General features: G+C 35.1%; 1 protein-coding gene across 2 annotated transcripts in view; it reads right to left on the minus strand.

Annotated features, from left to right (window-relative positions):
* LOC135220560 (hexosaminidase D-like) overlaps positions 1-15761 on the minus strand; it is a 199858-nt gene that overhangs the window by 22711 nt on the left and 161386 nt on the right. For both annotated transcript variants that reach the window (XM_064257777.1, XM_064257779.1), the window contains exon 11: positions 15144-15230. In XM_064257777.1, the coding sequence (XP_064113847.1) occupies positions 15144-15230 (87 nt within the window). The remainder of the gene's footprint in view (positions 1-15143; positions 15231-15761) is intronic.

Here is a 15761-nt window from a genome sequence, read left to right on the forward strand (position 1 = left end):
GATTTTTTCAGATTTTTTTCGAGATTCGCATACATCTGGTAGCAATGAAAGGTTGTGTGAGAGAGGAGTACTGCTCAGAGCGGCTATTTATAGGCGAGAGCCGTGAGACTCAGAGAATGACTCAGTTACACCACACACGTCAAAGGAGTTACACGCACTTCGTCACTTGCGTTTGGTCACTAGCTATTTACGTTGTTTTTATAATTTCTTAGTGAACTTATAGCAATGCCGAAGTTACCTAAGATCAAGAAGGCTACTCAGCAACTAAGGCAATCAAAATTAGCGAAGGCCAGGAGTATGCTGAAAGAAAAACACGAAAATTCATTGTTATCAGCGCCCTCATTGTCTCATGTCTCGCCGTCAACATCATTGTCTGGTGTCACGCTGAGGGTATTAATACCACTTTTAGGGGTAGGACCAGGATCCTTGATGTAGAAATCAACAATAAAAGTACAAATAAAGTAATTATAATAATGATGTTTTGACTTTTATAAGAAAAAAGCGAAATTTACATAGCAAATCTTTGGGAGCCCATAACTCAAAAACATACTTATGCGCATGTCGGTAACCATTACTCGGTTATTTATTATCCAATTTTGGAGAAAAAGATATCATTGAAAGAGGAATAAAAATCCCACAATTCTGTGTGACAGAATTTTGATTTCTTTCTTTCTTTTTTTTTTAGAGTTTTTTGAGTGTCTAGACTAAAAAAAAAAAAAAAAAAAAATTCATAAAAAAAAATCAAAACAAAAAATCAAAATTCTGTCACACAGAATTGTTCCGTAAATAAAGAAGTTTTTATGGTATGATTTTCAATACAATTGATGTCATATTAGCAGAGAAATCTCTACCATTTTTTTTTTTTAATCATAATTTTTGCTAATAAAACTAAAAGTTTTTGCTCAAATGACTTGAAATTTTTATATGATGAAGGTATTATATATATCTAAAACATATATGAAAATTATCTATTTTGCGTAATAAATAAAAAAAATAGACATCATAGCGGACGGTCCCCTTAAACAACTGGCCAGTTTCACCGACAAAAGAAGAACTACATCCAAAAATATCACTGTCTTACACCCACTTTCAAAGAGCGGGGGTAACTACCAGAGGCATTCGTTAACAATTATTCTAATTGTAACATGCTGAACCGCAACAAGTAGTTGCACATAGAGCAAATGATAGAGTAAGTTTCACCTCAAAAATTGGATTTATCTTTAGTATGACTTCAAACATACATGAAGATTTGAACACAATGGTTACTTGATTTTAACGTGGATATACCAAAATACAGTACAAGATCAAAGTCAATTGCTCTCTAAAAAAAACAGCAGGCCCATGCAATGCATACACTGTGTTGCTTACGAGACCCTCCTTAAAACTCTGTGAAATAATGCTATATAACAAAAGAGGGAAGACAGAACAAGCTGGATTTTCACAATTACTACAACATGCCTCAGGTATCAAGTAAGCCTATATCATCAGGTCTTGTGTCTTGTCTATGATAATGCACATCTGTCATCCATCAGGTTCAATAAATTTTTTTCTTTATATTAGCATCAATTAAAATGTATATATAAATTTATTAAAAACATTAAAAATATCAAACTATCAAACAACTTATTGTATTAGCAATGTCATAAGGTCATTTTTAAGGGTTTATTGGATTCATGTCATTTTCTGAATGTCACAAGTCTTGGAACGAATTTACAATGTAAGATAATGTATTACTGTAATGCACCAATCAACTTTGTTCTATTACATACTAGGTTTTGTTGCTAGATACATCACAATATGTATTTGTATTTTTCAACTGTTTTCATTCACTGTGTCACTTGAATGCTTCATTCACCCAACTATAATTAATTCATAGCACCCGTGCATCTGGTATCCAACCCCGTCCCTTATGACGTGCCTGTCTGGCTAGTGATCAGCCAGTCACAGGGGTGGAAACTCACCACTCTCTCCCAACAGAGAGAGAGAGAGAGAGAGAGAGAGAGAGAGAGAGAGAGAGAGAGAGAGAGAGAGGAGAGAGAGAAGAGAGAGAGAGAGAGAGAGAGAAGAGAGACCCGAGATATGAGAGAAGAGAGAGACACCCTACCCCCCGGGCCCCATTTTGAATCTGCAGCTTCTTCCTCTACTCCTTGTGATCTGAATCTCCTTGATGATCTGAATCTGAATACTCTTCTTCCTCCCTTTCTTTCATTACTCCTTCTCCTTCACCTTTCCTCTTCCACTACTTTCCTTCGGGTAAAACTGAGGTGTAATAAGAATTATTACTTTTGAAAGACATGTTCGTCAGAAGAGGTCGGAGCACAGATGTTTGCACAGTGACAGTTGGGAGATTACTGGCAAGTTTCCAGTTCTGTGACTGGCTTATTATAGTTGGTGATGAACTTCAACTGGGATCAACCCAGGTTATTACCAGCAAACTACTCATTGGCAGTTCCTTATGGTCAGGGGTTACTAAGACCTATATGGTCAGGGGTTACTAAGACCTAAGAGTTAAGAGATTACTAATCCTTTAATGCAATGGCTTAGTTATCTGGTTGGAATAGTCTTCTACTGGTACTCATTGACTTGTTCTGTAGGTGGAGGATGTGGGAAATTATCAATAGTTCCTTAATATTTCTCTCACTCTTCATACATTCCAGACTTTCTACAACGCAGGCAATCTTCCAGACATCACTGTCTCCAAACATGGGCTTCCTCAATGTTTTTGGAGATTTACCCTGTTGTATCTAGAACCAGTGGTTCAAATTAGGGTTAAGGAAATATGATTGTGTGTAACCAAGGATCTGATTTACCTTGAGTTTAGCATTTTGGCCTCCTTTATGTTACTTTAAGGAAACAAATGTCACTCACATGAACTAGGCTTGATCCTGAGGCAAATTTTTTCATATTCTGAACAACTGTGACCCACCACAATCCAGTCACACTTGACCAACCCATCAACCAGAGGTATGGGGTGATGTCATTGCTGCTGGTCCAATCAGGAATGTATTATGGAAGTAACCCTCACATGAAAATTTGAAAAACCTAGATTTGTTCTACTAACTGAACTTATCAAAACATACAAAATTATTCCTACATATTTAGTGCACACTATTTATACAAAATTTAGTTACTTGCTCAAGTAAAATTACAAATAATTTGCAAGATTTCTGCCAACCACAAAATCTCAGGTTAAATAATGCCTTGTACACAAATTAAATGTTTGTCAGTTGCATCCTCCTATACTACATTAATACCGAACGTGCTCAATTCGAGGTGTGTGAATTCACATACACAAACCCTGCAAAAGTGTTAATCTCTCTCTCTCTCTCTCTCTCTCTCTCTCTCTCTCTCTCTCTCTCTCTCTCTCTCTCTCTCTCTCTCTCTCTCTCTCTCTCTCTCTCTCTCATGATAAATATATGATTTAGTTGAGTACTAACTTTCAAAATTAATAAGAATAAATAATAATAAAATAAACATGATGACACAATTTATTTTATACAGAATTCTCTCAATTCTTCTAATGACTTGCTTCTTTAGCACACTAATATTTCTAAGCAACTGTCCAATGTTCATCATGCTTTCAGTCATCAACGGAATTTCAGGCTGGTGTCAGCAATGGGTATTTAGGTGTCTCATAGGTCGGGAACAGGACGCAGTTGTCAGATGGTCAATCTGTATTTCTTGCATTTCTTTCAGGTTTTTCTAAAGGACGTCCATCATTGGGATGGGATCACTGTGTGAAATGAGCTACTTTGGTGGGATTCAAGCTATTTATTGCAATTAAGTGCCTTGAGGAATCTGGCACCCTGTTTTTAATTGGGCGCTGCTTGTGGCATCGCGTGAGATTTCATCAGGGGGACGGCATCTGATTTGCTGTCCTCTCCATCCCGATGATGGCCAAAATGAGGTGGCTGAAAGAATCCCGATGATGGCCAAAATGAGGTGGCTGAAAAAAACACAAGAAATACGGATTGACACCTGACGACTACGGCCTGTTCCTAACCTTCGAAACACCTGAATACCCACTGCCGACTCTTAGCCTGTCCCTGACCCGCCATCTGCGATAACAGCAGCCCGAAATTCCATTGATGACTGAAAGCATGATGAACATCAGACAGCTGCTTATAAATATCAGTGTACCAGAGAAGCAAGTCATTAGAAGAATTGAGAGAATTCTGTATAAAATAAACTCAGTAAATTCTGCCATTATTATTTAATAAAACATGTTTGAAAGAAGGTCTGTTTCTAACATACACATTTTATTATTATAAAGGATTAGTTTATCCAGACCTCTGAGCCTAACAACAGCTCTTCTCGGCCTGGTTTTCAGGAATTAATCCTGAAAAAAAAATTAGACTTTATTTAGGAAACCGGTTTTACTTAGGAACATGATGATCCTATTAATACAAAATCTTTGCCTTCAGCAAGAAAGTCTTTTAATGTCGTGCTTTGTAAATATAAGTTTCTTTGATGGTTCCAGATTAGACAACCAACTAATAAGTGTTGGACAGTCATTGGTGTCTGGCATGTACTACATTTCATTGGGTCTGGATGTGGATTTGACATCGAATGACTGTGAAAATCAAGTATGGCCTATACATAGTCTTGTTAGTAACACTTCTTTCGCTCTTTCTTTTTGAGATGATGACACCCATGGATTAACTTCACTTTTTATATTTCTCAGTTTGTTTGTAGTTTGCACTGATGTCCAATCTGTTTGCCAGTTTTGATATATTAGAGGCTTAATTGAGGTTATCCAGTCTGATACTGGGGCATGTGTCATTGTTGATGGAATAGTGCAAGCTGATTTGGCAGCTGTATCTGCTTTTTCATTTCCTTCAATTCCCACATGTGTTGGAATCCAACATATTGAATAAGTTGGTGTATTTTTATTTGGATTTCTTGTACAAGGTGATTTGTAGACTTGTACTTGTTTATAGCATCAATAGCACTTTGTGAGTCACTGAAAATTATGGTGGAAATTACTCTCTTCTCAGATATTATGTTTAGTGCTATTTGTATGGCTGTGAGTTCAGCTGTGCATACTGATGATATAGGGAGAAGACTTAACTAACTTATCTTTTGAGAATGCTGAAGCTCCTACTCCAGTGTTGTTTTTTTATTCATCTGTATAGATCATAAGTCAATCTCCCTATCTTCTGATGTGCTCCAACGCATGGACGGTACATTTGTGTTTGCCATATTTCTTTTCAGAAGATATGATAGAGCAGTACATAGTTTTACTCTTTTCAAAGTCCAGGGTGGTGGGAATTCCATTGCTGGATGGAAAACTGGTTTAATATTATGTGAGTTCATTAAATATTTGGTTCTTTGTGGGAAAGAGCTAGCACTATGGTTTTCTAATCTTTGATTATAATCTCAGAAAGCAGGTAGCAGCAGGAGATGTTCCTGCTTGAAGGGAAAGGCCCCTGCGCATAGTTATCAAGTTACGGTGATGTTTTAGGGGTAATATACCTGTTTCTACTAACATGGAGTTTATAGGGGATGATCAAAATGCTCCCATGCACAAACATATTCCTTCATGATGCAGTGCATCTAGCGTTTTTAATGTAGTTTCTGAGGCAGATGAATATATTGGGCAACAATAATCTATTATAGATAGAACTGTTGCTTTGTATAACATAGGCATTGGGTGACGTCCAGTTCCCCATTTGGTATGTAATAGTTTTTTCAATAAGGCTAGGGCTTTTATGCCTTTTGCTTTAATATATTTGAGGTGTGCTTTTCAGTTCAGGTGCTAATCAAACACCATTCCTAGGTATTTAACATTCGTGCAGAATTTAATTTTGAGTTCAGGCGCTGATCAAACACCATTCCTAGGTATTTAACATTTGTGCAGAATTTAATTTCGGTATTATAATGATAAAGCTTAACTGTTTGTTGTTTTAACCATCTTTTATCTTTATAGAAAATTAATGCATTTGTTTTATCTATTGAAAATTGGAATCCTACTGAATTTGCCCAATTGGTAATATTTGAGATGGCTGTATTGAGGATTCTTTGGGCATGTCTTAGAGTGCTACTTGTATAATATATGGCAAATTCATCAACATACAAGCTGTTTTTAACTCCTATTGGTAAATTTGTAATATAAATTGATTGCTAAAGCAAATAGAGTATGGCTTAAGACACTGCCTTGGGGGATTCCTTCTTCCAATTCATAAACATTTGAATAAGAATTTTCTATTCAAATTTGGAAAGTTCTATCGGATAGAAAATTGTTAATAAAAAATAGTAAATGGTCTACCTTCAGAGTGAAGTTTTATCATATGCTTTTTCTATGTCAAAAAATATTGCCACAGTTAATTTTTTCTGATCAAATCCTTTTTTTGATATGATTTTCTAGACAGGTTAGTGGTTCAATGGTTGATTGACCAGCTATTATTAATCCTGATTGCGTTGGTGTTAGAATTGAATTTTTTGTTATGACATATGTTAGTCGTGAATTAACCAATTTTTCTAGGATTTTACATAGACAGCTTGTCAAAGATATAGGTCTATAAATGGATGGATTACTTGAATCTTTTCCAGGTTTGTTTATTGGGATAATGATAGCATGTTTCCAATTATCTGGAAAAACGCATTTCACCAGATGGTGTTATATGTAGAATTTTAGTAAATATGATTTGGCAATGGGGGCTAGTCTTTGTATCATTTCAAATGATATTTTATCATGGCCTGGGGCCAATGAATGACATGAATCTAAAGCACTGTTTAATTCATCCATATTAAATGCATAATTATATACTAGATCTTCAATAGTTTCAAAATTGAGTATAGTATTTTTCCCCTGTTCTTATATTTTGAAAATGTTCATTTAGACTGGAGTAGGCACTTATATTTTCAAAGTGTTTCCCTATAATACGTATTCAAAATTTGATAATATTTTCTCAGATAGTACAAAGTTTTCGAGATTTGTCATTATATTTGTTATATAAAGGTTTAATATAATTGATTGTTATGTTTGATGACCACTATCTTGTTTAGTATATTTGTATGGTTGGGCAATTTGTTGAGGGCTTTGAGCCGTGTCTTAAGTCTGCTGAGATTTCAACTTAATATGTGTTTGATTTTGCTTAAAGTTGCTAAGGTTGGAGTCCAATCATGGGACAGGGGATTTATTTAGGTGTGGCCTTGTTTTAGGTATGCTTTTATCAGCAGCATTTATCATGAAATCTGTGAAGAATTCACATATTGTATTGTGGTTTTGGTTATGCAGAAATGGTGGTATATTTCTGGTATGTAGACTGTAAATGTCCCAATCTGTTTTTTGGATGTTATACTTTACAGGTGGCAATATTAAATTATTATTTAAATAATTAAGGACTATGGGGAAGTTGTCACTGTTATACAAGTCATCCAGGACATTCCACTCAAGTCTTTCAAGTAAGTCGACGGAGCACAGCGAGATATCTACTGAAGAAAAGGTTAAGTGTGTATTGAAGAAGTAAGTTGGCACATCACTTCCATTTAGGCAACATAGGTCATGCTCCAATACATATTTCTCTATGTTTGTTCCTGGTGTGTCAGCAGGGTGACTGTTATCCCAAAGGGGACTATGAGCATTAAAATCTCCTATTATAATTAGGGGTTCATGTAGATTATCAATTAGTGCTGGTAGATCACTGAAATTCGAGCTAAAATTTGGTTGGTTGTATAAGTTACAAACTGTGATCATATTTTTGTCTGGCATATATAATTTGATAGCTGTTATCTGATATGATAGTGATGGTACGTTTAAAAGTTCATAAGTAATACTATTATGAACATATATTGCTGTGCCTAGTTTTCCACCATCAGTTGGTGAATAACAAGCAATTTTCTACTGTCGAATGTCTGTGGGGTTAGATCCTATGTGGTGTTAAATTCTGTAAATTGATTGCTGATTTTACTTTGCCTTGAAGTTTATATGCATTTGAATTTATTTGCAGTTTTTTAATTGTTGTATTTGTATGTTGGTTATTAGATGCAGCAGTTGTTTGTTTTTCATAACTGAACATTAATAGGTCTATTTTTTATTTTATAATTTCCTTTTTGTATTTTAAGGATTCAGAACATAATTTTTTCTCATGTTTGTGTGTTAAAAGGCATTTCCTTAATTCAATAAAATTTTCTTTCAGTTTCGTATTGTGTCGTCTGTCTTGGTGGTTAGTTGGTTGTATGTACCTATGAAGCACTCATTACAACCACAAGACAAAGAATGTTTGGTGATGTTAGTTATTGGTTCAGAAGTATTTGATCTAGTTTTTGAAATTTGTGGTTTTGTAATTCTATTGGTCCTTTTCTGTAGTGGTAAGGACTGTTGGTTTGAGGGGTTATTTGTTTTGATGTTATTAGTGGAATATATGGATCTTGTGGATGGTTGGGGAGTGATAGTTATATTTTGGTTTGGTTTAATGGTAAGATTATCATTAGTGTTATCTGTTTGGAATTGTAAAGAGTGATCAATTGATTCTTTACCGTCCAGATGTTGGCTGTTTGATGTTTGACTGGGATTGAGGGTAATTGTGTATTTCCACTTGTGATGAGGTTAGTACAATATCTTTTTTAAAATGTTCTCCTGGTGTAGTTGGAATTTCTTTGGTGGATTGTAATTTTCAATATTCACTTTTTTCCTTAGGTGGGGTTCATTCCAGTATTCTTTTCTTTTTGTCAGTTTGATTATTATTATTATTTGACTCCTCTTCCACTGGAAGTTCTTTTCTATGGATATCTGAATCTTCAATGTTAGTAGTGGTACTGGTGTGGTACTGGTGGATATATCAACATGCTTGTTTTGGGGTTCAGCATTATTGATATGAGAATCAGTTTGTACCCTTATATTATCTTGTTGTTTGTTATTAATGTGATCGATATTTAGATTTTTAGTTACATTTGCAAAAGAGTGGTTTTTAGATGGATTACTGAGTCCTCTTACAACCATTCATTTTCTTTAATGTAATCGGCATTCCATTTCTTGTGTTGGACATATGTTCAATAATTTGTTTTCTAGTATGTATTGCTGTTGATATTTTATTTTCAGCTTTAAGTACTAGAAATCTCAACCAGTTATCTGGTCCAAAAAGATTATCAAAATGCACCAGTGTTGGGTTAAGACGATAGTTTCTATTTCTTTTTGGACTTTGCCTGATGTGGGTTATCTGTGTATCAGATTTGTTTCCTTTCTCTGCAACGTATGGTTCCATTATTATTATGTTTGAATCTTCTGATTGGTTGTTAGCTTTTTGTAGAATTTCTATGGGCCCTGACAGGTTTTTTTGGATCATATAATTCATTTGGAACTGAATGTTCCTTTGCTGCATTATTATTTTGAACTGACTGAGGGAGATTCAGGGATAAAGTTCCAATGGTCATCAACTGTGCCGAATTTTGTCCATCAAGGGACCTAGGGGTACTAAGCACTTTAGTCGTATTTATCATAAAAATTAGAGAAAGAAATAAAATATTAATACATTTTAAAAAGATATCATTGGCTTTTCATGGAGTTAAATCTTCCGCCAATGGCACAAGTGAGAAATGACTCCCAAATGTCTGCGTCCCTACCCTACCCCAAAAAGGGGGATGGCATAACATGATTAGTATGGCCCAAATGTAAGCAATACCTGCTTGGTAGGACTAAGAGTATTACGAAAATACAATTATCCCCATCCTAACCACGTCATGGCAAACCGGACAGAATGCTGAGAGTTCTATTCCTTGAACCAGGCACCCCTGGAATCCGTGGTCCACCTTCACAGAATAGTTCTGCCTGGAAAACCAGGTCCGAACATTGTCGGGTAGATGATGGATCTACCACAGTTCCCACTATTTAGCTTCATATTTAACTTCAAGTTATGATGTTTTCTCATTTATTAGATATGGAAAATTTTGACAAAAGTGGGAAAATTCACAGATATTAATACAAAAATATATAATGTTATATGGGACTCTTGGGTTCGAACCTGGGAAGAAATTCCTGAAGTTCGAGCCCCCTCATCACGTCAAGGTGGTCCCAAAATGAGAAGGTCTAGCATACACTGTATTATAAACTGTAGTAATTAGAAAATTCATGTGTGATACATACTTTAAATAAACAAATAATCTTTCCATCATCGTTTGCTAACTGTTGAGGAGAAGCTCAAAGTGCATAACTAAGAGTTTTATTAGTCAAAATAAAAACACTCTATTTTTCATGAAAATGAATTTCAGAACAAAGAGAAATAATAAAGATGTTCTTAAAAATGGGGTTGAGAAGATTTCTAAAAATAGATCAATCGGAATGGGGAAAGAGAGAAATAGTACTATATGTAATCTTCACACACACTCCTATATTTTTATGTCAACTATTTATCTTTATTTTTTTAAGCTAATTTTTAAATGAAATCACAAACTTTAATTTCATTTAAAAGTTAATTTAATACTTAGGGAGCATGATTAGGGTCATATTTAGTTTAAACTCTAGAAATAAGCATTTTCTATTAGCACTTTCAGAGATCAAGCCAAACTTACGCAAAAATTTGCTGTGCATGAGGGTTCTGAAAACTAACCTCACGTAAGTTCAGGGTATTATTTTATCATTAAAAAACAGGTTTTAACAAAGAAAAACCATTTGTGGTAGCGGTTCTACTAGGGCTCCATAAAACATACTAACAATAACAAAGAATTTTCTCATAGTTGGTTGTGGCCAGAATGGTGTTTTCGATTTGATACAGTGGTCAATTATAAAAGGATTCAAGGCAAGAGGGCACTCTCGCTTGCCCACGGCAATCACCGTTTGCCTTTCATCCTTCTCACACAGATGTGATAGCGTGCACTAATTCTAAGATCAAAATTACTTGCCAGGTCTGTAAAAAAAACAAAAAAAACAAAAAAACACTCACAGTGACTACCAAAAACCAGCTTTTCCTTGATCAAAACATGTTTTTATATTGCTGTTTGTCCTTACAGCAGCATACAAAAGATACTGACAGGTTATGAAATGGCCTAGCTACTGATTAAGTGATCCCACTGATTAAGAGAAAAATTGTCCACAGTGGTCACAAAAGATATTGACAGGTTATAAAATGGCCTAGCATTTGATTAAGTGATCCCACTGATTAAGATATAAAAATGATCCACAGTAAAGTCACCTATTAAGACATAAAAATGATCCACAGTGAGGCCACCTAAGTTATTACACACTTTTTATTCAGGATACCTATTAGGATTTCACAACGAAGGTTGGGAAAATCAAGAATGTACATCTGTGTTATTCTACGTAGTTCTAAAGTCACTTACCTAATTATGTATGCCAAACTGTGATACAGCATTACTTTATCACCCTCCCCAGCAATATCTCAGAATTACTGTCAGGAAGATCCTTTTCTTTCCACTAAAGAGTCTATGGGCCAGGACTAACTGCAGCACCTACCAACACAGTGTAGTCAAGTTTGTCTGATATGGAACAATGCTTCTGCTGACAACCTTGTGAACTTGGGAGACTTTTTCAAAAGAAATGCTTCCCACAATACCCAGGGGTGCACCAGGAAGGAGTGGGGTTCTACTTTCTAATTAGGGTCATTAAGACAATTCTCAACCAAGAAAATCCAGGTAAACCAGGAATGCTCAAATTGGGCATGATGGCTTATCTGTAATTCTGAATTCCCATAGAGGAGTATGGGATTTCCTCTTCAAAGGGTCCTCATTCTTGGCCAGAAATAGCAAGTAATGAGCTAACAGTGATGGCAAAACATGTGTGTAATGAAGTGTTATCCCCATCTACGAAAGCTGGGATGCCAATAAGGTCAAGAAGTCTGCCTTTTGGTTTTGAATTATAGCTGCATTATGACTACTGAATTAAGATGACAGGGGTCAGAGAATCTTATTTAGGGGACCCAGTAAAGAGAGCCAGTTTTTGCAATGCAAAGAACTGGAGAAAGGAAATAAAACCTCTATAGCTTAATCATTGCTATATCCATACAGCAAAGGATTCAATAATGAAATCTTGTATGATATAACTGTAGTAGCAACATGGTGCTTACTTTCAAACAGCTAGTTCAGAAAATTCTATCACTGTTTCAACCAAGGCTCAATCAGATCACAATGAATGTAATCCAACCACAGTTCCCATGCAATGCTAGATAGAAGAAGTTCCTAGTTTTGCACCAAATACTTGTCAATGATAGGTGATAATCTTCACTGTGGACCAGTTTTTAAAATCCACATGTGAAAGCCATGTCTCATAAAAGAGGATATATATACAATTTTTCCTCCTTATGTCTGGGATAGAACAGCGGACAGTACTTATTGGCATCGATTTTCTGGCACGTTGTTGAATGTTAGCAGTTTGTTTTAAACTCTCAAAATCTGGAACAATGGAGGAGAGGGAGAGAATGTCCTCAATTTGTTACTGGTTCTAATCTTATAGAAATGCATCTCTTACTATTGCCTGTCTGTCCAGGTTTGAGGACACGTACAGGTACATTAGAAACTGATAGTTTTCATGTGGTGAACAGATCATAGTCTAGATATGGAAGTGCATTAATAATTATTTAAAAGGAGGATTTGTCTGATATCAACTTGGTCAAGGCAGCTATCTGTCTCAACAGCAACACTGTTATTACACTGACCAACCCTGTATGGTGGATTTGCTAACAATTGCCACATCCTTGCTTGAGCTATCTGTAGGAGAAATAGCATGACTACCTTGAAAGGGGCTACACAGGAGCCATCCTCTTGATACATGCCATTACTGTCATATTGTCAAGGGCCAACAAAATGTGGGTCCTCTATGAAAGGCTTCAATTTTCTGAGAGACAGGAAAATGCCACAAACTCCAAAAAAATTCATAACATCCCTAAAACTGGTAACCATCACCCCACTACATACTTGGCTATCATCTCAATAGCCTTTAAAACCTTCTAGCACATCTAATTTATAGGACCACAAATAAACTTCAATTTTGTTTGTGTAGCACTACATTTAAAATAGCTATGTAGTGATACTATCATTTTAATTATCTAATTATTTAACATGAACATGTCTAGGCTTGAATGCTCAATTTAAATTTCAGATGTATGTCTGACATTTGTAAACTAGTATATTTTCATAAGGAATGCTACCCTAACAAAAATACAGAAACATACCACATACATAAACTCTTAAGGTAGTAAGTATTGTATTTTAAGTTATTATTTACTACCCAGTTAATACTCAATGAGATGTGTTTGTATGTAATTGGAGCTTGCCCTTGACATAACATTAAATGTACCACCTAGGCTATATGATATCAGATGGTACAGTACTTCACTTCCACTTATCATTAACTACTGTAATAATTTGAGTTATATTTCCTATTATTGCTCTGGTCACTAATATATCACTGAAACTATTAATTGAATATCAACAACCAGTACTAATAAGTATTACTACTTCTCACTGAAGAATCTAACTTTATATCTTACTTGATGTTATGATGTCTATCTAGCCAAGTAACACATCCCATGATTAGATCTGCCAAAATACATTTTCCCTTCCTTTACAACACAAAAATCCCTCAATAATAAAGATAACCAAGGAAATTCCTGCATTACATGACTCATTTAAAATGGTTCCAAATTATTAACAAAAGAAACACAGAATACTTAGTTTAAAACTATGAGACAAGTTAAACATATGGAAAACTGGAAGTCATGGTTGTCATTTCATTAAGCTAAAAATTAAATTTTGGTCTCTACTCCAAAAATAAAAATTATCTACTTATAATGAAAAATCAATTAACATGACCTTCAGCAATAAAATTTCAAATTAATGACATTTTTCAAAAATTGTCAGTTGACAGCAACAAAATCTGAATAACTGACAGCCTAGCACCCTAATCCAAAATTCCCACCTGGAAGGATGTACTACCAGCTACTGGGATTTCCTATTTATGCCTAACTGCAAAAATATTAAGAAACTAAAACTTTTTACAGGGGCTTAGGACTAGGCATTTAGCTTCCTGCAATGATATCAACGAATCTGGGCAAATCAGAAACACGAAATAGAAATTCTTCTAGAGCCACCTGTGTGCTGACTGCTGCTACTGCAGATCATAAGAGGGATGGTTATTTGGCTGACTCCCACACAGCTGACATATCTGTGTGAGAAGGATGAAAGGAAAACCAGGTAATCGCTGTACCCTCTTGCCTCGAGTCCTTTTATACTCTTTATCACTTTGTCAAATCAAAGGCACTATTCTGGCCAAGATCAGCTATAATAGAATTCTTTGATATTGTTGGTCTGTCTTATGGAGCCCTCTGGTAGGCTCATAAGAGTTAGTCCTTTAAGGATGAACAACAGCTGCTCTATCAAAGAGTAGTTTCATCTTTCATTAACTTGTGTACCCTTCTTCCCATCATCTTAAAAGCACTGCAATTTTATTGATAAATGGTAACTGATAACTCAGTGTAAATTAATAATAGCCAGTCTTCCTCACTATTCCTGATCACTCCATTCCTTTGACTAACAGTATGACTTGACCCAGACCAAGCCAACAACAGAGACTTCTGTATTAGTAGTGAATTTTTCACTTCTCATAAAAGCCTTTATTCTGTTTCATGACTAGTTATTTCAAAACTTTGAAAGACAAGTCTCAGACAACTAGCTTAAGGAAAATGACAATTATAACAATCTCATTTCCAAAACTTCTTAATGAAAAACAAGACCTATTTTCCTTTAAATACCTACAACAATCTTGTTTATGAATATAACCTTTCCTCTTGTTTTACAAAAGTGATATCTGGCTGTAATGGAATTGTGCCTAAGCCTTTCTAATTTTACAACTTACAACAAACAACAGACAACCTCCTCAAAGAGTACTGATACTAGATTCCCTCTCCTGATAGCTGCGATTGTATGTAATATCCAAACAAGCTCTGCAACTGAATTATTTTATACCAATCTAACTACAAAGAAGAATATGAAATAATGACATTAATAAAACTATGGTTCATCCTTAGCTAAACATATTATTATAATAAATATATCCAATAATACACAAAAATTTGGGATTTTAAAGGCACCATTACTTTAAAAAAATTTAAAGGCATCATTACTTTATAAACAAAAAATTCTACTTACTAGGAAAAGGACTGATTTCATAATAAACAAACCATGGTACTTACTCATTAATGGGATTCATGATACTTTCAACCTGGACTGGATTTGTAAAGTTCCTTGCTCTCATGTAATCACTGAACCAGCCCAACATCCTGCAAGAAGAATTAAAAGTTTTGCAAACTAATTTTTTTCAAATGGTCAAATAAGCTAACCAATACCCAAGTGTACACAAATTGTATGCACCACAATAAAAAGATAAAGCGTTTCCATCTTCCTCCTTTCGCAAAAATGTGACAAAAAGCTTAATTTATCTTACATTTCAGCTACCATAAAATGTGCCTCTCATAACAAAATGGTTTTATGAATACCAGGGAGTTTTTGCTTTCTGCCATTTGTTAATGTGTTTCGTAAAGTTTAGTGTTAATGTTTTCTGCCATTTTTTAATGTGTTTCGTAAAGTTAAGTGTTCATGTTTTCTGCCATTTGTCCTCCTCCTCTGCTGCCACTTTTGGACATCGCCTCACTCAAAAGGTAAGGTTCCACATTTTACTACATACATACGTACATGAACGTACAGTATTTCTTGTACCCTGTACACTAATACACTTTATTTACAGGTACAGTCACGGTTAGATAAGGTATTGAATGGTCCAAATTGTTGTATTTCATTGTTTATTGGTCAAT

Source organism: Macrobrachium nipponense, chromosome 2 (assembly GCF_015104395.2).
Source record: "Macrobrachium nipponense isolate FS-2020 chromosome 2, ASM1510439v2, whole genome shotgun sequence".
Taxonomy (NCBI): Eukaryota; Metazoa; Arthropoda; class Malacostraca; order Decapoda; family Palaemonidae; genus Macrobrachium; species Macrobrachium nipponense.